The 26433-nt window shown below is 37.2% G+C and overlaps 1 protein-coding gene across 1 annotated transcript in view; it reads left to right on the top strand.

Annotated features, from left to right (window-relative positions):
* Positions 1-26433, top strand: part of RAPGEF2 (Rap guanine nucleotide exchange factor (GEF) 2) — a 130504-nt gene that overhangs the window by 15236 nt on the left and 88835 nt on the right. Inside the window, exons 3-5 of the mRNA XM_009582283.1 lie at positions 3573-3656; positions 23253-23328; positions 26068-26235. Of these exons, the coding sequence (XP_009580578.1) occupies positions 3573-3656; positions 23253-23328; positions 26068-26235 (328 nt within the window). The remainder of the gene's footprint in view (positions 1-3572; positions 3657-23252; positions 23329-26067; positions 26236-26433) is intronic.

Here is a 26433-nt window from a genome sequence, read left to right as displayed (position 1 = left end):
AGGAATGCCCCTTAAAATGAAAGAATTGCACGTGTTTTTTGTAACAGCACTGTCTAGCAAAAGCTGGCTGCCAAGTGGCTTTGTTGAGGCTTAATTCTAAACAACTGACAGAGTAGCAAATGTTGAGAAGTGCAGCAGTTAAATATATTTTCATATGAAAGGAATAGATCAGTCTTTCATTTGTCTGTGGTTTTTTTGGAGGGAAGCATGTGTGTTCTGGAGGAAGGAATGTATTTGCTGTATGTGTGGGTTTTTTCAGATGTTTTGTTCAAGACTATATTAAGGCACTAGTAGTTGTAAGAATGAAGAGAATGAAAATCCATCAGCATTCTTTGCTCTTGAAGACTGTCTTGGAAATATTTATGATGTTTTGGCTGGCAATGGAAGTTTAAAAGAATACACAGTGTATTTTGGGGAAGATACCTTGAATACAGACATGTTCTGTAGTAACTTTCCGCTATTGTGACACAGCAATATTGACGATTTTTTTTTTTATTTAGATAATTAAGGAATTGAGCACAGTAGAATTGGTTTTACATAACATGATGCAAGTACCTTAGAGCTTAGAAATTCTCAAACATGACTGTAAGAATAAAAAGTTATCAAAGCAAAAGGAAAACAAACCCAATCACATGGTATTCCTAAAGTTTGATTTTTTTTTTTTTTTTTTTTTTAGTCAGCACTTTCAGCTGTCAAATGAACAGATGCTTCTTTTGGTTATATATAAAGTGGATAATGCATGATGTTCGTGACAGATAAGTGAGAAGGAGCAACAACTGTTGAAGAGCTAACTTGCAGAGACAGTGGATAAACCTGTGAACTGGCAAAAAAAAGATAAAACTGAGTTGGATGATTAATTGAGTGAAAAGTCATGCTGTGTGTGATCAAATAAGAAAAATGTAAACCACTGCAGTTAAATGTATTATCATTACAGATGTTTAAGTGATTCAAAGGGAGATTCAAAAGTATTATTAAGATGAATTTAAATATTGAACATACTGACTGATGCTTGTGAAAGCCAGTGGCTGCCTTTCTCTTTGGAGATAAAGATCCCCAATGAGAAAAGATAGCTAAAGCCTCTTACAAATAGGTGGTTTGACAGAAGAATTTAAAATAATTTATCAACTCCTAAAGGAAGGAGGAAAAAAAAAAAGCTTATGTATTACTAGTTTTGCAAAAGTTAAAATATTTTACTATTGGTTTAAATACATTTTTTTAATTATTCTTGTTTCTGTTAATTTATTTTTGGAAATGGCTTTCTGTAAAAGTATGAACAGATTTCTAGATTACTTTTGCTTTAAAGTCATAAAGCTTGTGACCCCAGATGAGGTTCTTTTCTGTCAGACTACACTTTTATACTTAGTCAAACTGCCAATTTTTAGGAAAAGGGAAAAAAAAAACCCACAAAAATTCTTATGTGATAATATGATGGACTGTAGTTCACATGGAAAAATAATCATTGACATCCTAATAGAGTTACTTCCCAGCAACCTGGGAAATCACTCAGTCTAACAGCCATTGCTGAAAATGACTATTTTAGAAACTTTCAACTATGCTAATTAGTGCAGATTATTTGTATTTAGACTGGCACCTATTAAAAAAATGGAAGCAAACAAACAAAAAAAACCCAACAGACTTGCAGTTCAGCTGCAATGCTGGCTATGTGCCTGTCAGCTTAGGACTCATTTAGGAGGAAGAGTGTTTGAAGATGTGTGACTGCAGCATAAACATGCACCTGAGTTTTGAGAACAATATTTTCTTTTGAAGTAGTGGGTTTTTTTGAGTTTATCTGCTTTAACCTGGTTCTCTGTACTTATGTACAATGTTGATTTACTAGACTAACAAGTTTGAGGGCAATACAGGTCCATGTGAGAAGCAAGCATGTGAAGCACACTTCAGAAAAGGCAGCTTGGTGCACTTCAGCTATGTAAATCAAAATGGTTTGTTGTTTTAGCTGTGACACCATGTTATTGCTTTATTTTCTATTGTCTATTAGTATAAAGAAGTATTTCCTGAAGCGTTCATTTTAAAGATGTTAGGTCTTCACTGATCAGTGAGGCTTCGGTGGTCAGGTCATAGGCTGGTAGAAAAGAAACATAGGCTGCATCATCTTAGTCAGTTCTTGTGTCCGTGGTCATAGATCGTGTCCTCAATTTCCTCTGTTACTTCTCTGTGTTTCTGATGTTTGTCCTTTCTCTCATGGTTGTTATAAAGTGCAAAATGGAAACAGAGCTGTTTTGCTCTCAGCTGTTCTAGGCCAGCTCCCTCCCTCTTTTTCTAACTTCAGCTTTCCTTTTGGAAAGCGTAATACAGTGAGTGCTGAGGAAATGGCACTCTTGTTTTGAGGACCCTGCTGTGTAGGTACTTCCTAAATTGAAGTTCTTCAAATGAAAAACACGCTGCTAACATGTACATAGCCTACTTAGATTTAAGATTGTGGTTTAATACTATGCTGTCATCATCATTACAAGATGTGGGCTGTTCTTGCTTGAAGTTAGAACTAATTGTTGCTAAAGACTTGAGACATGTAATTTAAAAAAATGAAGGTGCTACAGATTAATTAAGTAATCTGCATCTCTTAGTGTCACTAGGGACATGGTTTTCGGGTAAGAACGCTCATGCAGTTTGTATCGGCGTACTTGAATCCAATTAGTGAGTTTCTTTTGAAGAAGCAGTAGGGGTGGTGAAACTGAAGTAAAGTACAAACGTTCTCAGTGTTGACTGTCGAAATGGCACAAGATTTCTATTGCAGCTATTTCCAGTAACCTTAAACTATTTTATTTTCCTGTCTAAACATTATTTGAACTTATCCAAGAAAAGTCTAAGCCTATGAAAAGGATTTTGTATTACTTAAGAAGCAAGATCTGAATCTACAGTAGAATGAACGGGGCCTGGATGACAAAGTCCTCATCCAGTTCCTTTATAGGATGAAGAGAGGGGAAAAGAAACTCTTTGTCCCTTTTATTGAGAATTTATTCTTGTGCCAGGAAGAGACATGAAAGGGGTGGTGAGCAGTAGCAGCAGATGAAGTTGACCAACAACTCTGATGTAGGTTTACCACCTGCAAATGTATCCAATGCTCTCTTACCTTGTGGGAAGGCAGACTGATGCAAAAGGCAAATTTCTGTCTTGAAGAAAGGGTGAAGAAGGAGATGGCTAGAATTGGGAAAGGAAGCCTTATTTATAGGGGGGAAGATGCTACAGTTCTCTTCAGGAAGAGGGAAGTAATGGATTCGACAGAACACAATACAATGTATTTACTGTAGGTTGACTTAATTTTAATTACTTTCAGTTATATTTCATTGGATTTGTGCTGTTACCAAATGGATAGATATATGCTTTTTAAACAGTGAAGTAAATTAAATGAGGCATTCTAATAATGTATATATTTGCAGGTGGAAATTAGAATAGTTTGACAGAATTGTTTTGTAAATGATTGCACTGTGGTTTTCTTCCATAATTATTTTTTGAGCATTTTTGCCTCTTTGATGTTCTTCGTACTGCAAATTTGGTAGTGCTATGAGTAACTTAAATCAAGTGCCTTAAACTATGTCCTCTTTTTTTCATTCCAGCCCTGATGATATTGGTACCTGTTGGTATATCCTGCTGTCTGGTTCAGTCTTCATTAAAGAATCTATGTTTCTTCCAAGGAGCAGGTATGTCAGCTATGAATGCATGGCATTCTGTTTTTTAAACAGAAATCATGAGACGTAGAGAATTTTTAGAATTAAAAGGCAATGTTTTATGCTTAATGAAACACAGAAGTACACACATAAGCACACTCTTCCTACCTTTACTAGCTGTGGTAATTGTTTTACGCCCATAGCTAGAATTGAAAGCCTATCATTGTGGACAGCGTACAAGCACCCAAAATGTCATGCAAATGCTGTCAAGTTAAAAATAAAACCATCAAAAACTTGACAAATGGAGTGAAGTACCAAGTAGTCTGTTCCTGTGAGTAATCAGACTTTAAATCATAGGATGCACTAGAGCTTATGATGCTTTCCTGAGGCTTTACTTACTGTGCCCAAGTCTTCAGTGCATGTTTTAACATGTACTCAGATAATATTACTGCCAGTTTTGCTACTTCTGTTTAAGGTTGTGCTTTATGTGAATGAATTTGCAATAAAAAGTGATATTTTACATGGAAAAAGATAAGTTTGAGTGTGAGACGCTCAAAATTTACATTGCTACAGTAAAAATTAAATTATTTTGAGCTATGGAAAAAAATGCAAATGACTTCAAGGATTTTAGGCTAAGGTGGCTGAGCTTGATCGTTTTAGTGGAAGCAGAGCAGAATCACTTTAAAATGCTGGTTATATGCATATTGATTCAGGCTACTATAAAAGGCTCCTTTGAAGTAAATAGCATGTAATAAAATTTGTGAAAGGCAGAATGAAAGAATGACCTGTCTCTGTATGGTATGATGAGAATGAAAGCACTAGAAACTTCCTTACAGTTTTAAATAGTGGGAAACCAGTTGAAAGCTAGTGTCGGTTGGCATATGAACAATTAGATGTTCAAAGCTGCCTTTCAGTGGGAGAGCAATTCTGGGCTTGGGACTTCCTTTTGATGATGGTGGCATGTTGTAAGCAAGTGTCTTGCATATGTAAGAGGACAGGCACCGCTGATAAAATAATATATTTGATGTGCTATGGAACAGTACCGTCTATGATAAAGGTGCAAAACTGGTTATTGTAAAAAGTAGCACAACAACAGATTATAGGATCCCTGCTGCTGGCAGATGGAAGAAAATTGTCCCATATGTCATCCATGAACAGGCAATGCCAGAAAAAAAGCTGGCAGAAAGTGCTGCCTTTAGATGCCAGGAGAAGGGATATATGATAGCTGAATTAATGTAGGTTGGTTGTATATAGTCTGTGGCAAGAATCTTCTGTTCCTTTGAATTACAGCAATACTTGTGCTTCAGACATTTTTTGACACTTGATGAGAGGTGAGATTTAATAAGATAAACAATGAGCTTGTGATTCCTCCTGGAAGAATGAACAGAAAATTACAGGTCCTGTGACTCTAAGCAGGGCATTTAAGGGCTGTTCACCTGGAGAAGTTCAGAAATGACATCTCGGACAGTGTCTGAGATCTTGGTGAATTTCAAACGTGGAATTTGGCATTTGAAAAAGTTTCATAGTTGCGGATGGAGTCAAGTAGCTGCCAAAGCTGGTGTCTTCTCTTGCATTTGCCTCCCAGTTTGTTAATTAACAAAGATAACATAAGTCCGTGAAAGCAAAATTAAGAAACTTTAATTTAATGATATAAGATAGCAAGTATTTCTGGAGAGCAAAACCAGAGTCATTCTAGTGAGAGGCTTTGTGCTCAGAAGCTATAGTTATTAGGAGGATAGAGAAGGGCCGAATTTAAATTTAGGACAAGGCTAATCAGGATTTTTACTTTGTAAATGAGTAAGCTGCAATATCTGGGCCTTGGACTCATCCGTGAATAAGAAACTTGGGAAAAGTGAGAGGGCACCCAGGTTAAATTCCTGATTTGGAATACTGGTGGTTAATAAGTGATTTTTTTTTTAAAGTTTATTTTATTTTTTATCTCTTTTAAAGCAAAGGCTTGAGAAGAAAACTAAGTTTTTCACCTTTACTTATGCTGCCAGTGAATTGCTCTCAAGGAAGTAGTAAACTGCTCAGATATACAGACTGGGTAGAAGAGATTGATTACCAGCAATACTAAAGTAAAATTTTACAGTGCTCTAGGAAAAAGGGAGCGAGACCTTCTCAAAAGGGTGCTGTCCAAAAAGAACTGATAGGGCGGTATTTTGAAATCTAAAGTGTAGTGTCAAAAGTGGGCAAAAGGCAGTTACTAGATAACTGTTTGCTTAAACTGACTATTTATACATACAGGGAGTAATAATTTCAAGAGCCTTTTTGAGCACTGCATAATTTGGGAGTCTTGATGTCTTATTGATGTTAAGATGAATTTGCTACGCTTTAGCAAATGGAGCATGTCCTGATGCATCATTGACGTCAGGTAATAGGAAAAGACCTAAACATTGCCAGGTAGAGATCATCTAATTTTGATCTCGTTTGGCCAAAACATTGTCATTTGAGTAACTTACCGTAAATTTATATTTAGACTATTTTAGTGTTTTTTCCAAGTTTTGTCCGTTTTATCTCTGCCCATCCAGAAGGCCACTAGGAAATAATTTTGCAACATGTGAAGCTTGTGGGTAAGAGAGCGGGATGGAGCTGAGAAGTCTGTGTAGGAGCAGAAGGCAAGAAGTACGTGCCTTTCCTCAAATCTGAGTGACGTAGAAAATTCTCGTTTTCCTAACTTTCTTTTCCCAGAGCTCAGAGTGATCAGTACATACTATCCCCCAGTCCCCCACAGTCTCACCATCCAAAAGCCTCATTTTTTTCTACCTGAAAATTGTTCTCTCTTCTTTGACAGCTTAACCCAGCCTGCCCCATGCACCTGCAGTAAATCCCCTTGCACAGGTTCCCTGGGCCGCATCCAGCGGGACCTTGGGAGCTGCCGGCGCTGCTCAGACTGCGGGCTCCCCCTTGCCCCTCCTGCTGGCTTTGTTGAGCTCGGCCTCACTGAATGATGGCTGGGCAGTAGCTAGCCAAATTTAAAATAAAATATATGTTTCCCCCCGAGAGTTTCAAGAGCATTTGCTATTCTTTGTTGGATTTTACTCTTTTGAAATGTATGTCTGTACAAGCCGGGGTAAAAGTACATAGTTAGGGTAATTCGGCTAGCCCTAGTGAATAAATCTGCCTGCAGTCTTGGAGGTGTTTTCTCAATCCTGTGCTGAATTCCGTCCTACTCTTAACTTTGTGACTGTTGGCATTTGAGCCTGTAAGGAGTAGGATGGAGTGCTATCTTCAGTTTTGTAGCTGAAACTTGGAAGTACCTTAGTGCATTTGACTGCATATGCTCAGCATATTATTTGCATTTGAAGCCTCTATTAGCTAATTTAGTTGCATTAGTTTCAGATGTAGCATCCTAAGGCTGGTTGGTGGATAATACTGGAAATGCCATTTCGTTGTATATTTTGTCAGGTAAATTTTTTTTCTTCCAAATCATTGTTTCCACATCTTTGATTCCTAGTGTTAGATACCATTTAAAATTCTTCGGGGAGAGGGAGCGATGACTAGGGTTGGCAGAAGATAATATATAGTTGGGAAGAAGAATGTCTTAATAATAAGAAAAAAATCAAGCAGTCTAAAAGCATAAGAAATGACCACCCCCTGCTTTCCCACTCAAACCACTAACAAATAATAGTATAGCAGTCCAAAAATAAGCAGCTTTGTAATGTACTATATATGGTCAAATAGCTGCTAGTTGAAATAGTTTGAAATGAGTGGCATAGCTGCCAGTTGTGCCAAGGTTATATAATTTACTGAGTGACTTGTAAAACTACTTGTAACTAGCTACTTGACAGGTCTTTAATTCAAAATGAAAAAAAAATTGTTCAAGATGGAATATTGGAATACATGAAGCTCTAAATCAAGCAACTTGGTATGGAAACTTTAACATCTAAACCGTGTCTGTTTTGTGAAAATAACATGAATATAATTTTATTTCCCTATTGTAATATAGTTTAGCTTGTATTTATTCAAATGCCAAGCCATCAGCTAGCAAATAGCGTTCATAAGATAAGGCTGGATTTTATTCAGTTAACTTATTATTTTGGGAAAATTTACAATTCAGAGTTTTAAAGAATTTTGACCTGAACAATTAAAGCTGCCATATTTTTGGTGACATAAAGTAAAGCTTAATCTTGTTCTCCTATTTAATTTCTGTAAATTGCAACAGTGAAATTTATTCTGACAGTTTAATGAGAGGAAGGTTTTTTTCCCCTCATATTTTACTATTAACAGTTTTCATACTTACTCCTTTTCTTTAACATATCAGGTACATATTAAGGTGAAACTAAACATTCCTTAATTCCCCACTCCCACCACGACCACCAAACTAGCACAAATTAACACTTGGTCCTCTTGCCGTTTCCCCTAAGCATCTGTACCCTGAAGCAGTCCACATGGTTTATGTATGAAGTCCAGAAAATAAATGAGCAGAAAATACCATTCCCTTGAAGGTTGTCCTGGCTCTACTGTGTTTTCACATGGTCACTGACAGCAGTAATGTGACAGTCCCTCAAAATATCTTTTAGAATGGCCTCCAGCATCCCTAGGTCTGCTCCGTGCTCTCATCCCATTTGCTCAGCTGCTCGGACTTCCCGTGTGGTTTTGTTCCAGAACTTTGCTTCTAGTGTAAATTTTACTGTGGTCTTTCATCTTACTTGGCTTGGAGCTGCACTACAAAAACATCTCGTAGATCTCCCACAGCTAACCTCGTGCTTGCCCGTGGCCACCATGACTGGAGGATGCAACTAACTCTTAGCAGCAACAAAATATGGAATTGCTGGGCAGTTTTTCTCAGACTGGTAGGCTCCGGTGCTTGGATTTTTCTGCTTTTCTCCTAGAATTCTTCCGGGACCATCTGGGTGGTGTGTGCTGTGCTGCTCAGGCACTCTGCGATGCCGACTTGCCATGTGCAAACCTGGCTTTGCTCTTGTCTTTAACTTCTCTTTCCTTGCTGTAGTCTCTTCTTTTCCTTCCTTACTGCCACACCCAACCAATTCTCCCCTCACCACTTCATATGGCGATGGAGAGCTGCTCTCCCTTTGGCAAGTTCGCAAATATTACATACGAGAGCAATTATTTAAGCTTTTTCCTATAATTAAAAGATTAAGTTCTGAAGTTGAGAGAACATCTGTTTTTTCTTTCTTCAAAATCAAAAGGGTTGTATCTCTTTAAGTATTGATGATTTAGCCCTCTGGTCTTTCCTATACTAAAACAACTTAAAAAATGGAATAGAATATCAAATTCTACTGGAGAGCCATTGAAGAAATTACGGACTTGTTTTGAATGTGTTTAAAGCAATAACAAAACTCAATTTGTGCAGAAATTATTTGTCCTTGTCCTGATTAACTTAAGAAAGTAACCCCTCTCAGAAGAAAATTTGTTAGGGATTTTGGCAGGTTTTTTTATTTTGACAGGTAGTGTGTGTGAGTGTAATCGTGCTGGAGCAGAGCTCTTGGCTATGTACATGCATTTATACAGCTTTATGTATCCTGAAACAAACTTCCTAATTTTTGTGATGCCTGGGACATGCTGTTTGGTGTGGTTTGCATATATCTGACTGATGATACATTTATATTTTGAATACAGAACTGTGTTTGATCGATCTTTTCAGTTAATAAAATATTGATAGCTTTAATCACAACAATAAAATCCTTCTCTCAATATATGACCCTAATATATTTGCAACTTAGTGTTTATTAATAATGGCTTTTGCTGGCTGAAACTTACGAGATAACAGAACGAAACTGGTATTTTAACTGAAAGAGAGTGACCAATATACACAAATATTTAAACTAAGATAAATTTTCAATTTGACTAAAAAGGGATTTTCTTGCCCTGAGCAGGAAACTGAGAGTTTTAGAACAACAGATTTGAAGGAGGCTCAGGGTTTGGGAGCTGCTGGCTTAGTTGTTTAAGCTGCAGAGGGAGTTGATCAAGAGCTGTGCTGAGCTTATTGAGCTTTTCTCTGTTTCTGAGTTTTGCTTATGGCTTTTCTCTGTTTCTGAGTTTTGCTTATGGCTAAGGATTTACAGCGTCATGATGGAAACACGAAGACCATACATTGGATCTTTGTAAAGAAAAATAACTCCCCAGGTTATGGTTTCAAGTCTATTTAAGATATTACTTGAAAATGTGTGCTTTGGATTTAGTTTGCCCTCAGAACTCTCGCTCTTTAATATAAAACTATTCTTTTTGCTGCTAGTTGCTGCTGCTGGATTTTCCCATGACCTGTTTGCCTCTTTGTTATTTCTGTATCCAGCTAGTGCTGTTCTGAAGCCGTGCTCGTGACTGACTCTAAAGACCTAGTGGGAAGGTATAGAGTATGGTATTGTGGGCTGACCCCCAATGCCGTCTTGTCTTCTGTCTGGTTTGAAAGCCTTGGTTCAGCATTTCAGTCCATCAGCTGAAACTGAGGCGTGGAGGAGAGTGATCTTATGGCTTAATCTAGGAAAGACTGAGGTCATAAGCTGAAGAAAGAAGTTGGAAGAAGTAGTGGAGATGTCAGTCCGTTCATGACTGATTGTATGTCTGCCATGAATTATTCACAATGGATGTCAAATAGATATCGAGAAAGTAATGCTAATTGCTTTGTACCATCTGCATCTACCTAAAAGACTGTGTATGTCCTTTTGCATGGAGATGTTTACTGTTACCTGCAATCATAAAATTAGTCTATCACAGTGCATGTAACTGTAATTACTTTTCGAGACTCAAACTCCTTGAGAAAATAAAAGCTTGCTTACAAGAGGGGACATTTTATTGGGAGTGCCTGGTCTGGCCATCTACCTTGAAGGTGGTACCACGGCCAGTGCTGTCAGTGAAGCCTGGAGCTCGCTGATGCGTGGCGTTGCCTTCTTCCTCGCGAGGTGCTGGAGGAGCTGGAGCTGCCATGGGTTTGTCCCTGAGCTCAGCTCCCTGAGAACCGGCTAGCAGGGAGGGCGCACAGGGAGGGTTTCAAGCTCTTTGAATCTGGCTTCCTCACTTAGACACAGTCACAGTCAGCTCCAGTGTAGCTGAATTAGCTGAGCCATAAATTAACGGGGCCTTGTCTTGTCATGTCACCTGCTGTTACAGCAAAGTTTGTGATGCAGAGTACATGCTACTTGAACCAGTAATGTCATCTGAAACTGTCCTTACTGTTTGCAGAAATTGGTGTACAGTTTTTTAAATATGAATACTTAAAATGTTTTTTACAGCTAAATGAGTTTGGTGGTATGTACGTTTTGTGTTATTCCACCCATCTCCTGTTCTGCTGAATAATTTAAGAGTTTGAAATTGGTCATCTTCCAAGTGCGCTGCCAGTATCTGAGGTGTTGGGAAATAGTAGAGGACACAGTTTCTAAAGGATGAGATTGGGTGGTGTCTGGCGTTGTTCCTGTCAAAACAATTATTTCAACGCTACTGGAATTTTGTTCTTGCTCAGCTGATAAAATGTTAAGGGACTTAATCTATTACGCTGGCATCTTTTGAAAATAAAAATAGAAATCTAGCGTAGTGGGGCTACCAGGCTTTCTTCCAAGTTTGTAATGAGGAGATGAGAAGGGAACAAAGAAGCAGAAAGTGTCAAATGACCTGAATAACTTTTAAGTGAGCCTGAATATTTCTGATTCCTCTTACGGCGGGGGAGGTTTTCAGGGATGGAAATGCTCTATCCTAGGAGAGAAGGCAAAAAGCCCTCACAAGCTGACAAATGCAAGCCTTGTACTAGTTTCTAGGTTTAAATCCTAGAGCTACAGACTTCTGTCTCTTCCCATACGAAAGACCCGAGGATGGACTTGAGAGAGTCTGGATCACCTGCTGATGTTCAGGTGCGTTGGTGGAGTGTTCAGAACAACTTCATGCACTTTCTATAGGAGAGACACCATTAACTGATGGTGTAGAGCTTGTGGATTCAAGAGTCCTTATTCTGATCCAGTTTTTCATTGTTTCACACACGGTAATTGTAAGCTAAGTCAAGATGGCATTTCCTGCCGCTGTTGCTGTATCAAAAAAAAAAAAAATTGAAATAGGCTTTTCTTATGTTGTACTTTATTCAGGTCAATGGTGTTAATCTTCCCCATTGAAAGTGCAACTGTGTAAAAATACTAAAAAGTTAAATGTGTCTATTTTAAAGTCAAAATTATGCTTACGAATTTGTAATATGGAGCATAGAAACAAAGTATATAGCAGTATAAATCTAAACCACTGTTTTTATAACAAGTCCCACCTGTGAACCAATTTAGGTTATTTTTGCACTTGCTACATAAAATAAGTATAATCAAAATTTTTCTGTGTGATATGAGTATGGGATAGAGCCAATGCTAAGGAAAACCAAAATCTGAGGTAACATGGAGAGTAGAATTTTTCTGTGTAAGCATGAATGTAACTGAAAAAGGACCTTAAGGAAAAATTAAAATTAAGCAAGCAGAGGGGTTTAACAGACTAGATTCATGGGGGATAATCTTTTAGGAGAAAGAAAGCAGAGGAAAGGAAAGAATACTTGAAGGTAGCTGATAGAGGAAATATAATCTTTGACATCTATGAATGATACCAACTCTCACATCCTATTTTTTTAAATGTTAGAAATTATGGCTATTTAGTGTTTGAAAAATGTGCTGAAATTTCGGCCTTTTTGTTTTTGCTGGGAATGTTTTAGAATGCTCTCTAGGATGGATGGGAAAAACATTCATTCCACTGAAAACTTGTTTTTCCTGAAGATGTCGACGTATTCTCATTGTTGAAAAATTTTGGTGCTTCTAAATTGATACGTGGTTTCTAAAATGTGCTGCAACGAAAGCTGGCCTTGAAACAGTATGTTTTTTATTGCTGACTCTTCTCTTTAGCTTACTTTGTGTCTCATTGGTTAGAGAGACCTTTCTAATCCCGGCATTAGGGTTTCTAATGGAGCATGTCACAATTCGAAGTAATTGAGAACAACATCTAATCAGTCTTGGAAACATTGTTCATCTTTGCTTTTGCTTTTATTGTTCTTCCGTGCATTATAATTATGTGATATTCATTTAATTTCCATAGTTCTCACTTATACTGGTATCTTCTTTGTAAAATTTTAGGCTTGATTTTAATATTAAGAAGCTGTTATCTGAAATGATAATAAATTACTTGCATACAAACGGGGACGTGGAAAAAATTGAGAGCTCTTTCTGAGAAGTTAAGGAGGGAAAAATTATCTGTGTAATAAAGTACGTAGTTATTTCAAAGTTAAATGTGAGACCTGTTATACCTGGATATTCACTACTGCTTACGTTGCTAATTAAAGGTATCTATCGGAAGAAAACTTTCACAATTGATATTGCAGTTGGTGAGATGACCTGTTCTGCAATCTATTCCTTCTGATTTAAGGTTCCTTCTGATTCACTACTTTAGTATTTAAGGTTTTGAGTTTTAGTACAAACCTGCAAAACATCAAAAAACCCTGTTACTTGAGGAAACTGCATTACGTTTTTTCTGAGGGAAAAAGGAAGACCATGTTTGTTTTACATGCCCTCAGGGTCTCTGTGCAAGTTTTATAAGTATAATGAACTGAGAATTTATCTGGTCATTGCTTACCCCAAAGTAACAACAAAATGAACTATGTGCAAAAATAGCATAAAGAATACCAAAAAGGGAGAAGTATACCCATGTGGAGAGAGGGGATGGAGTGCACTGCAGAGAAAGAAGGTGAGGATGCTGGTCTAGGTATGATACGCTGGGGAAAAGACTGTTTTCAGCAAGGTAGTGAAGTTTTCACAGCATAGGGAGCAACATTAACTGGACAGAAAGGTCTATTTTAAATCCTGAAATTGGAGATGATTTATTACTGCTGAATAATTATATTTAAAAGAAGAATATACAGAGTGGAAGATCATGCTCACCAAAATTTGTGTACTCTACCGAAAAGTCAAGAGGTACCTTAGAGTCCATCCTGTGCTTACAAGTGTAAGGCTTTCAAGTCTTTTTTGGTTTGTTTTTGGTTTTGGTTTTTTTTTTTTTACAAAATGTCCAAGAAAACTTCAAATTTTCAAATGTTTCTGAAAAATAAATCCAGGGACATTAGACATAGTATAATGTGCAAGTGAGAGGTAATTTATTTTCAAATTATAATCTAAATAGCTAAAACAAAATTGTCACTATTATTTCACTGTTTTAGTTTGTTTATTCATTTACAGTTATAGGGCACTTATTACAGAGATATCTTGAATACGTCTACATTGTATTAATAAGATTTATGGAAACTAGTTATTGAGGTCATGTGTTTAGCCTTCCATGTGAATGAATTGGTTGTATCGAATGAGTTAGGCGTATAAGTGGGAGTAGAAAATGTCAATGTGTATGGTCTTATTTTACTATTAAAAACCTAGATGACATGTCAAGTAATTAATTGGGTTGTGTGGTTTTTTTTTTTTAGTTTTTTAAAAAGATGACAATTTCTAATACCTTAATTATGAAAGTCTATAGGGGGACTTAAAAAAGCTTACTATGTATTTTTCAAGGTTAAAAAAATGGTCTTCATTTAAGATCTAACATCTAAAGTCTGTGTGAGGTTGGAAAAATATTCCTCTGTTTTAATGAATTTTATGAATGTTAATAAGCCAAACTCTGTTCAGACAAGGTCTTGCCTCTTAAGTAATGTTTTCCCACTACTTCTCATTCTTTGAAGAATTATGTAGATCTTGTGATGTCACAGTAATGTCCATGGCAACACAGACGTCATTAAGATGAAGCATAAGCAAAGCTGTCTTTATTCAAACCATTTATTGATTTTTTTTTTTTTAAAGGAATAATAAAAAAAAGTAGGTTAGAAAAAAAACTTTCATCTTTGAATGTTTTCCAAGATAAAATAATATGAGAACTTCTAATTTAAAAATAAAATGAGGGTGATTTTTTCCAAATAAAGTTTTTTTTTCTGCCGGCTGTTCTGATGAGGTACCTGCCTTCCAGCTTTCTGTACTAGAGACACTGAGTTGAATTGCTGCAACAAGCTAAATTTTGTTGTTGCCACTACTACTTCATTCCAGTTTTGTTTATCTATATATTTGTATATATATATCTTATAAATACAGATCTTGAATTTCACAGGAAAATTTCATAAACACATTTCTCTTGTTTAGTGTGTATGAAAGGGTCATAAAGAACCCTAAGTGGTATTCTAGTTTGAAAAGTATTCAGGATCACCTGCTGCTCTAAAGGCCCGGAGAATCTACCTTCATTTGCAGTAAATTTGTTATTCTTTGCAACACTTTTTCAGCTTGGGTTTTTAACCGTTTTTCAGCTTGCCTTTAGTTTTAAGGTAACATCATAACAAGCTAAAGTGAAAATCAACGAATTGCAACTTTACTCAATTTTTTTTTTTACATAAACTAGTCAAACTCGCTATCATACTCAGTCTTGTAACTAGGTTAAATTTTAAAATTAACTACACTTTTCAAAACAGTAGTCTGTGCTAAAACAAAAACCATGTGATGATCATAAGGTGTATGTTTCAGAGGTTGACGGAAGGGACTTTCTGTGGAAGCAAACCTCCAGAAGCTAGCTAATTTCAAATTACTCACTGGTTTTTCTAGAACTTCTTCTGAAGTGCTTTTAGTATTACCAGATTAATGCAACCTCTGATCTGGGTTGTATTTGCATAAGAAATAAAAAAATCCCTATGAGTATTACGTAGGCAAAGTACTATAGGCTGTCATCTGTAAGGATGCTAACTAAATGTCTTAAAATACTGAAGAAGTTTACTAAAACTTTCAGCTGGAGTTCAAATGAACTTTCACACATTTTTAGCAGGAATTATTTAAAGCATTAATATACTATAAATGTGCTTATCCTATAATTTTAGTGTCCTTCACACAGACTGGTGAGTTGTCAGGCGTTCTCTTGCTGGGTTCTTCCCTGCTTTACACCCTCCTGCTGCAGCACCAGGGTTATTGCCCGTGACACCGTGATTCCTCTTCCCCCACAGGCAGCAGGTAGTTTGGGTCTCAGATCGAGCAAAGGAACTGCAGTGATGTTTGAGGCTTTTTCCTCTTGTGAAACACCCTCCCAAAGTATTATTAAGTGGCACATACTTAGCCGTGATGTGGCGAGTCCTTTCCCTGACACATGAGCTGTTGTATCAGAGACTGTAAATATCTAAGCTATCATATGGCACTGGATAAGTCTAATCATCCTTATCCATGGTATGTAGTGAGCTCATGTCTCCAGGATTTGCAAACAGTGACAGGTCTGCAAATGCCTCTTCAACTCATATTCCAGTTGCTAGCATCTCAGTTTTCCTTTCAACTGAAAAGCATTTCTGTAAAGCAGCTATTTCTCTTGCTGAAAAAAGTGCTATAAATATAGTAACATTGTGAGAATTAAAGAAGTTAAAAGAAAAAACAAGGTGGATCTATTGATTATTTTGATATGTATGACTGCCACGTTTTAATTAAAAATAATATTTAACACAAGTCAAAGAGCAGCTTGGGGATTCACTCGCATACTTGCTTACTTTTTCTAAAAGACAGGCGCTAATTTGAATGAGAATCAGAAAAGTCAGCCTATATTACACAGAAGATCAAATTATATGGTAAGGATGTTCTGTCTTTTAGTTGACAAACCCTTGCTTTCATAGTTTCCAGTGTGCAGCTTTAAGCGTGGGGAAACCCACTACTGCTTTCCCTCCTTGCATCGTCCCCAGCGGATGTTGCTGGGGATGCTCACGTTAGAGCTGCTCTGCATGCATGAAGGGCTCTGTCTTTTTTTCTGAGGGGTCAGAAAACGGCCATGCCAAATTTCGTTTTCGTCAGAACACTTAAGCCTTCCCTTAGGAATGGCTTGCGCATGTATACATGCTTCTAAATTGTAACCTGGCAAGGGTGAGTTGAGTGGGTTTCACAGCACATTCATGAGAAACCTAGCTTGATTAGAATAAGCTGTTAACAGGGGCTGATGTTTTAATTCTAATCTGGACATACCAAAATGAAATGTGGTGTTTTTTAATAAAACAAGATACAGGAGGAGGAACTTGACTGAATCCCTTACTATCTCCCTAAGCAGCAGATAGAAAATAGTCCCCATTTTTTTCCATCTAGACTTCAAAATAACTACTGCTCTACAATATTTCATTCAGGAATTCAGTGTGACTTGACTGGTTTGCTTTAGAACTAAATCTAACGCGTTTTGGCGTTACTGCGAGTTAAATGTTGATTATTACATGAAGATTTGACTTTGGGATTTGTCAGAGACCAGACATTCTGCTCATACTTGCTTCTGTATCATCAGAGAATAATTGATGCAGTGATGGAAAGCAGCTGCTGGTCATGGCTGAGGTCATGGTGCTGGTATGAGGAAGCTGTGCCATGCAACATGTGCAGGGGGGACGTGCAGCAAATGATCCGTCCAGAGAACGGTAGCTCCTCTGTGCTCCGAGTTTCAGAAGCGAAGGGTAGAGGGACGATGGGAAATGCAGTAGAGAGCATTTGAATATAAATAGCAATGGTAGTAATAGCATTTGCAGGGTGGGTGCTACCCAAAAGCAAATGGAGACTCTTTTCATTACATAACTTCAAATTCTAAATATGCTTAACACAATGCCTCTGTACTTAATTTTGGTAGTTTTCTGTGATTCTCCTAAATGTAGATGTCAACTGGAGCAATGTAATTTTCACAAAAAGAGTTTGGAGGTATTGGGTTTATGAATATGTTAAAAGCTTGGGAAACTGAACTGAACTCAACTCAAGCCTTGTGTTTACAGATTTGTTCAGGTACAGTCTAGAAGAGAAAAGGATTAATTTCAGGGATGGTGGGGGAGGGAAAACATTTACTTTAATCTCCACGTATATTTAGATGTCCTGTATTGGCAAATATTGCACAGCAGTGATCTTAAGCCATAGGCTTTTTTGAACATCCCATTTGAAAACTTCAGAAGAAAAGTTTTGAATATCTGATTGCTAGAGCTATGACATAACCTATGACATAATCATGCATTACATTCCTAGTTTTAGTATCTGGGAGAACTTTTTTTTTAAAGCAAAATTTATATGGAATTTATTTGCTTGCATAAATGTACCATAGAAAATTCTAAGAACCTGAGAAACAAGAAAATGTGTTACTTGTATTTTTCCTTGCTCTAGAACATGTCTAAATGGAGTGTGCTTTTTGACTTAAAGGAAATGTCTGTTAAATAGACTTTATTCTAAATCAGCAGTGTTATTCCAAATACTGCATTTGCAAATACATAAAACTATAACAAAATTTTGCACTTTAAAATGTGCTGAAGAATGTGTACGATATAGATGACCATACTTTGTGGAGCTTTCTTTGTGAGACTTAGATGTAGTTTCACTAAGACTTGTGATTCATATGCGAGTTAATTATTACTTTAAGCTAATACAAGGTGGTGAATAAAGGTTAAGATTACATGATAGGCGGAAAAACTAAAGTTTTGTATGTCCTTTTTGAAAAATAGCTGTCACCAGTGAAATTGGGTTTTCTGTGAGCGATCTTTGATCTTTAAGAGGAAGGAAGAAAAGGGCTTCTCACTGAAAAACCTTTTCTTGGTGTTCGTCGTCAGTCGAGTTTTCTTCAGATTCTGCATCACTTTTGATGAATGCATTTACATTCCAGTGCTGAGAAATAACTTTCCATTTGGGAGCTGGGCTGATGTGAAAACAGGAATGTGGAGGCCCCGGGGTGAGGGGACAGGGCTGAATGCTGAGAGGGAAATGTTCCCTCTTCAGTCGCTGCCGCCTTTCCTGCGAGCTTTGAAAAGAGGATCTGTGTGCGTGTACGAGTATGTCTGGGGACCTGGGGAAATGGATGGGTCACGTCTGGAGAAAACTGCTCTGTCCTCCAGTGTCATGATAATAGTGGAAAGGATAGAATGAGTCACCCTCAATACCTGGAAGTTTTGGGCTGTCTCTACGCGTACGTGCTTATAAAAATTAATGTGTTGCTTGTGTATGTGTTTCAGTTAATTGAGGTGCTTTGTTGTTTTGGTTTATTAGTAAATCTAATAAATTTGAAGGGGAAGAAATGCAGACAGTGGTCTTAAATTATTCTCATGTTGCTGTTTGTTAGCCACTGGACTAATTATAGTTTTATAATTGTAAAGGTTTTTTTAATGAAAACTGAAAGTATAAACTTGGGAAACATGGAAACGCTTAGCTTTCACTTAAAACTTGTCTTCTATTAACCAGCGTGTTGTAAACTGTAATACATCTGTTCTTTAGCCAACTGTGTATGTTTTGAGTATAACGAGTTATAAGATGAGATATGTCGGACAAGGGAACTGTCATCTACGGTCGGTGTAAACTCAATTTTAGAATGCACTAGAATGGAAATGAAGTTGTAAATGACATACATGGATTAAAATACTTGCTTTTAATACACATAGTGACCAAAAGTGGGGTGTTTTAGTACTAATTAATTTATTTGGAAATAATGCTTTTGAATAGTCAAGCGGGAAATTAGACTTTTTGTCAATTGCTTCAGGGAATAGTATAGTTAGGGAGCAGTTGCTTGGGGAGCATATTTAACCTTGTAAGAGTGTTTTTTTTTTTTTTATGATCCACATTCGAAATTGCTACTGTAAAGTGGATTTCTGTAAATAAAATTGTTTTGTGTATCTTTAAGGTTTTTTAAAAGTAGATTTGTATTCATATCATGCATTCAGTACCTTTATGGGGAATAAAAGTAACTGTGATAGAAAAGGACTGAGAAGTGAAATTGCCTCTAGGACAGGTACTGAGGAGAGCGTCTGTGAAGCTTAATACTCAGGGAACCTCAAGTCAGAGCTTATGTGGTAGCAGGAAAGAAAGTGTTGGAAAAACTGCTGCAAAACAAGGTTCTTCGGGGAATTTAGGTAAGGCAGCAATATCCTAACCGGGCAGCCTTCTGCTATCTAAATTACTCTTATAACCCCTACATCCCATATTGACAGCCACCATCGCAAAGATAACTTTAAACTGCCTGAGCTTCCTTTGGTGAAATTCTCTCATGCACATCACCGATTTAAAGAAAATAGTTGCTAAGCTGGGATTGTCAGGTGCATCACTGACTTAATAGTTGCTGTTTTTAAGAGTTGAAATTAGTAAGGTTTAGGTAGGAGAGAAGATTTTATCTTTATGTAATAAGACAATTTTGTTTGAAATTATTAAGGAATAATATGATACAACCAAATGTGAAGTGTGTATTATGTAAAATTATCTACTGTGTTTTAAACACAAATATGTGGTTTAACCTTAAGCTCCCAAGTGAAGTCATGTATCTACAGGCTTATTTCACACTACAGTAAGGGAAGGAATAAATTGGTCAAATCCCTGGTCCATTGAAATTGGCACATAAAGGCTTCCTACATTTAATTTTAGCTAGCCAGTGCTCACGTAGGCTGCATAGTTTGTGATAAATCTCTGTAGTCAAACTCACTTTCTATTGTAAGTCTGGTCTAACATCAAAATTTGGAAAGAACAGTGTCTAGCAGAAGCTACTAAAATCGAGCTGGTATTATGAAGATAATCTGTCAACCCTTCCACTGAAACTTTGTTTGCTGTTACTGTTTCTTTGATACCTAGGATCCCTCAAGACAGCTTGCATGCCAGCATGTGGTCCCTTGCACGAAGCTCTTCTGGTATTTTATAAAAGGCTTTAGAGCTTGGGCTTTTTTATCAGCTCAGTAAACAGACTGTATTATGTGTTGGGTATTTGCTTCTTTTTACTGCTTACTAATATTTTAAGTAACTTATTTTCAGTTAAATCAAGCCTGTTTGGTGGCTTCCTCTGTCGAGTGGCTGGTTACTGCAGCTAGGAATGGAGAAGAATGTCACTGAAGTCCTTTTTCGTTGGTCTTTGCTTTTTGCTCTTGTGCGAAGCTCTGAGAAATTAATTCTGATAAGACTGGCTGACTTTGATATCAGTCTTCTGAACTGAAACAGTGGGATTGGCAGTGCCCTAAGATCCCAGTTGTTTCTCAAGGTTGCATGTCAACAGGTATTTGTGTGACCATGTGTAGGTATCAAAGTGTGTTTCTGCAACAGATAGTACGCAATACCATGATGGATGTTCTACCACAGTCAGAGTCGGACACTTCTGAAGTCTGGACGTAGTGGACAGTGACAAGAGAGGTTCCTAATTTTCACTGATTATGTGAATTCCTCAGATTATGTGAATTCCTCACTGATGATGAATTTTCAGCAGCAGATTGGGAGTCAGGAGGTTTAGCTGGCATGGCATATCTGAGAAGAGAACTGCAACACTTGAAAGGTCATTTAACTTTCTTCTTCCTTGATTTACTTGTCTTCTTGCCTACAAAATGCTTCACAAAGATTACAGAGTTTGTTTGCAGCCTGAAGTGCCTTTTGATCTTTGGTCAAAGATAACATATACATGTGATGCACTGTCTGCTCTGATAAATTTTGTACTGTCATAGGAATCTGAACAGTACAGCAATGACGTGGTTATTTCCTGTGAGAACTAGTGTGTTACTGGGAACAGAAATCAAGAATTTTCTTTATAGTAATTCAATGCATGCTTTCTGTCTTAGTATATTGACTACCTGTTCCCTTGTGCTGAAGGGTAAAATCCAAACAAGTTATTAAAGAATAGAAAAGCACATCCAAAACGCAGCTTTTTCTTTTAACTGTGTTTGCTAAAACTTGAAACTTTTGGATGTCAGCAGTGATTAGCAACAGGCAGAAGTTTGAAGTTGATACTTACAGACAGCAATACAGGAAGAGGAAATGGTGGAGTGGAAAAGTGTATATGCATTTTCTGTTGAAATTGGTGTTTGCTGTGAAGCTGGAAAATGGGCTGGCAAAAAATACAGCAATAGTGTATTCTAGACCAAAACCAATGGTTACAAAGAGGGGGGACAAGGATCTGCAAGAGGAAAGGAAATATTTCTGTGTTCGTTTTCAATTAGCATATCAAATAAGTTCACTTCCTAATCACCATTTTTGCATTGTTGTTTTTCAATCAATGAGCTGATTGACTTTCTCCTTTCTCTCCCCCTCCTTTCCTTTTTTTAAGGAAAAACTCTGTATATGGATCAGGTTAATGACCAAGAAAATAAGTTTGTCACTTTTGCAACAGTCTAATGAATCAAGATAATGGCTTCATTTTCTGGTATCTTTAAGAGTAGTTGAAATTGTATAAAATTCAAGATGGCATTGTAGAGTAAAGCACCTTGTGTTTTGTTCCTGGACTATAGGAGTAAGTATGTGTTTGCCTCTAGGAAAATACGCATTTTGTCGAGAGACTTCTTTATTTGAATGTTTCTTTTCAAGAGGCTTAGTATTCTGGAAAATTTTTTCTATTGTGGAAGTCCCATGTACCATTAAATGCGATTATTATTTTGATGAATAAGCACAGCTGGCATTTCTTTTCAGTATCTGACTGCCTTCTTTTTGAGCTATAAACGTGCTGTTGTCAAGAGATTAGCCTTTGGGGTAGCGAGTTAAATTGTTCATTTCTACTAATCGCCAGACAGGACAGGAGAATAGATATAAATTGGCTAGATACACTGTTCCGAATGGTATATGAACTTCTTCAGTTTGCTTGTTATGAAATAAAGCTTAAAAAAGTTACTTTTCACAAACATCGTAGCTTAAGCGTGTCACCGTGACTGTGCATTACAGGATCGGTTAAAATTCAGATTTTGCAATTTTGAGTCTGCAATTTTGTTTTTCATAAACTGATTCAATAGCTGTTGCCCTGTGAGCTTCAGATAGGAAGGTTTCCCATGCCTGTTGCGCAGTGCCGGATTGAAGAAAGGGAAAGGCTAAATAGTTACCTTGGCTCTTGGCAAATTTTAGGGCAGGTTTGTTACAGCAGGCTACAGGAGGGGTCCTGAAGTTCCAGGCATTTTGTTGTGTGTCCTGTCTTCCTCTTTGTGACGGGAAAGCAGGACAAACTTTAGCTGGTTGTCTTTTCTTCCACTCTGACGGTGTATGGTTAAGGATCTAACTGTAAAGGTCTTGCATTTCACTGAATTATGTACTGGTTCTCTGCACTCCACCTTTACAGCTGCATTTCAAGGATTCTTTGCAGTTAAGCCTGCAGACACACACATTCATTTAATACAGGCAGAGCACTTCAGAAACTGAAACAGCTTTCTATTTTGTCCTACAGGAAGCAAAATAGTATCATGCTTAATTATTGCACTAAGGTGGGAATGTGTCATGAAAGGCCAAACAACCTTTTGTCCTCATCTATTCAATTTGGGAATTGAATCCTTATTTTATGAATTTATTTTAAGGAAAAAAGAGCTAATTGAAGTTGATCAGCCTTTTCATTCTTTCCTCAGTATGCTAGTTAGCTTTCTTTACAGAAATGCGGATAGCTTACGTAACTTAATACTGTAATGTCAGAAGATACTAGATCAAACTCTGTAATATAGTTCAGAATCAACCATGCATCTTCAGTAGACAGAACTTGATTGACACTTGTTTTAGTGTTAATAGAACTATTTAGCAAATACTCTTAGTAAACTATGTAAATACAAAATACAGAGGTGTCCTTGGGTATCAGTTACTTGCAGAAGGATGTGTGCATGAAACTTGTATTATGCAGAGGTATGTACATTTTTTTTTCATGCTTTACAATATCTGGAGAAGATGTAAATATGCTTATGGATTGTGTTACAGCTCTTATTTTTATTCTGATTGAAGTATTTTTGTTCTTCAGTTTTGGCAAGCGTTCTGCAGGAAGCTTCAGGCGTGGCTGTGAATGCATTGTTTTAGAGCCATCTGAAATGATTGTGGTAAGAATATTTTCATTCAGTTGCTTTCAAATTTTACAGACCAGCTTTGGTAAGACTTCAACTTCCAATAAAACTCGAAGAGTTTTCTGTTTTGCACATGATTTTTTTATAAGTCTAAGATGTCATGCATAACTTGCCATTCTTTGCACACCTACTTACATTGTTTGAGTGATAAAGGTATCTTTTATATTGTTGCTACCTTTACTTTTGCAGATTTCTTGTAAAAGTGAAGTTTTCTTGTGCTAGCAAAATAGTGGAACAGTTTGTGGTTGGTTTTGGTTTTGTTTTTTATTTTGTTTAAAACTGCTTTCTTATTATAGGTAAGCATAGATGCTTTAAAGTATTAATCTCAGTTTAGCTTAAGTAATGAATGTTTGATTGAATTAAATTTTTTCTCAGCTGTCAGGCTTTAAGAAGCAGTTTCTACTGACTTTTCTGGGTGAAGGTTTTTTTGTTAGCAGTATCTGCTGTAGTCCAGTGGCAGAACAGCATTGTCCCTGAGGGTTCACAGGCTCAAAAGTTTTTAGTTGCCACCTCAGGGTGCATCATCTGAACAATGCACAATCAACAGCCTAAATGTTTTTTTTTTTTCTGTGTCACTGAGATAGCGATCAGTTCATAATACACGCATGACAATTATCTAAGCCATATATAGATGATAGTTCAAATATAGGCTGTGACACTAAACGTTTTCTTTCCTAAACAGTGACAGTTTCTGTAACACTTGCAGAAGCTCAGGAAACTGGTATAGCTTTAGGCTTGTAGAAGAGATTAGGTTACTTGTTTAAAATTGATTGGTAAAAAAAGTAGCTTTTTAACTTACCTTCATGCAAATGCAGGCATGCTTTTGTGGGTTTTAAGCTCTTTGTGATTTCACTGTAAACAGATACAGATGATTGAGTAATGGTAGCTTTTTCTGTCGGATGTTTGATATATCTCCCTCTTCCAATTCTAATTAAGAAAATCATCTTATGAAGCAAATACAATGTAGTAGGAGACACAGAAGGCATATGTGAGAAATGCCAATTGCTTTTTCATTATGCCGAACTAAAGGTCTCTGTAACTGTACTGTGTAAAGGAGCAGCTCCTCAACAGCAGCCCGTTATGCCTCCCCATTTGCCCCTGTATTGGCCCCCTGATTTGTCTGACCGGTTTGTGTAACTCATATCTGACCACAAGTTCGGGAAACAAGTTTATTGTCCCAGATTTGTTCGCTAGAAGTATACGATCTAGTTGGTGGTAGCTGTGTGGATATCTGTCTGACTCTCTCGCATGCATTCCTTGATAAGTTGTAAGGAAGAGTGATGTAAAGATACGTATAGGGAAAGGAGATGACTAAACAACAAGAGTTGTTTAGTCTTAGTTTACTAAACAACTCAACATGGATAATGTTGAGTCAGGGGCAAGTACTCCCACATGTGCTGTCTTAATCAAAAAAAACTAACCTGTAGAGTTTTGGGAAAGCTGAAATTGAACACTTCGCTTCAATCCAGCCTTTCGAAGGAATAATTGTACCTGGAATACAAGGAATCCCATCCCCAGTGTTTGTCGGGGACAGTAACTTCAGTGTCAGGGCTGGACAGGGTCACTCTGCAGGGAGGAGAGGCGGGAGAGGTGTAGGGTGTGAGTGTGACTGTAAGCGTTACCAGCTCTTCGTGGTGAACCAGGAACTGTGCTCATCCCCTTGTATTAGTACGCCCAAAGTTGTATTTGGTGTGGTGAGCTGACTAGTATGTGACACTTCTGACACAGATACGCTGCAAATTCCTGGGAGTATTTTGGCTAATATTTCTTTTCCTTGTTGAAAAATAAGGAGGAACCTTGGAAGGTGCCTCATAAGCTCTTCTCTGCATCTTCAGAAATACTATTTATCCCTGGGGGGTGGAACTGAGTAGAAGAATGAGTTAACTGAATCGCCATATATGGCCAATGCTGAAAGTTTGTTTTTTTTTTTTCTCATTTCCCTCTTACTCTGGAGTAAGGTTTCTATTAGTACGAAGAACACAGAAGAGATGTTGATTTTCAGCCAAGTTACTGTAAAAAGATTGTTCTCCTCTTTCAAAGGAAATTCTGGAAAACCAGAATTCCTAGTTCAAATATTTTCACTGCAGTTGTGTAGTAATTTAGGATGACTTTGAAGACTCTGAAACTGAGAAGACTAATTCTATATTAGGATATACCTAATAGGTATTTTTTATTCTCCCTGCTGTTGTTTTGAAGTGATTTGTTTTTATGTAAATCCAGTCTAAATCTTCTTTTACGCTCCCAAAATATTTGAAGTGAATAATAAAACCAGTGCTGCCTGTTGAAGAGCGAAGCCTTTGCCATAGGTTGGTTAGGGAAGATCCCAAGTGACAAATAGAGGTCAGTAGGAAAACTACCAAGTGCATTCTCATACCAGTTTTCTTTTTGTAGTGTACTGAGTGGTGAAATGTTTATATTTGTGGAAGAATAAGAAGGGGGGGGGAACGACAGAATGGGGAGGGTAACCATTTTTCTTCTGTTGTTTTTGAAAAGTGTTCATACTCAGTGATGCTGTTCATGCCAATGTTTACTTTTTTGTCATTCCCGTGGGCATTTGATTTTTTTTTTTTTTTTAAATAGTGGCTTCAGTCTTAGTGCTGAAAATGCAGGAAATTCAAAATGGCTGTTTTTTGAAAATAGGATTTGTTGTGTTTCTAACCATAAGAAACATTTTTGTGTCTTGTGGGAAATGACACTTTCTTGCATCTCTTATAGGTTGATTATATGGATGAAAATGAGGAGTATTTTCAACGTCAAGCTTCTCATCGGCAATCTCGAAGAAGATTTAGGAAAATCAACCAAAAAGGGGAGCGACAAACGATTATTGATACTGTTGACCCTTATCCCGTGGGGAAGCCACCTCTACCTAGAGGCTACCATACGGTAAGCTGTCTGTATTTATGGTTCACAACAACATAAACAGGAAACCCACTGAAAATAAAACAATCAAAATGGCTAAACTTGCTGGTATTTTTAAAGAAGTGTATTTCTGTGGGGAAGTTTTCCCCTTAAAATACTGTGAATTTGGCTCCATCAGTATGTGATCATGCGTGCAACTTGCATCTTAGTTCAGAATCGAAA

This window comes from Fulmarus glacialis, unplaced genomic scaffold (assembly GCF_000690835.1).
Source record: "Fulmarus glacialis isolate BGI_N327 unplaced genomic scaffold, ASM69083v1 scaffold197, whole genome shotgun sequence".
Taxonomy (NCBI): domain Eukaryota; kingdom Metazoa; phylum Chordata; class Aves; order Procellariiformes; family Procellariidae; genus Fulmarus; species Fulmarus glacialis.
Note: the sequence above shows the minus strand (reverse complement) of the source record. Positions and strands in the feature narration are given on the sequence as shown.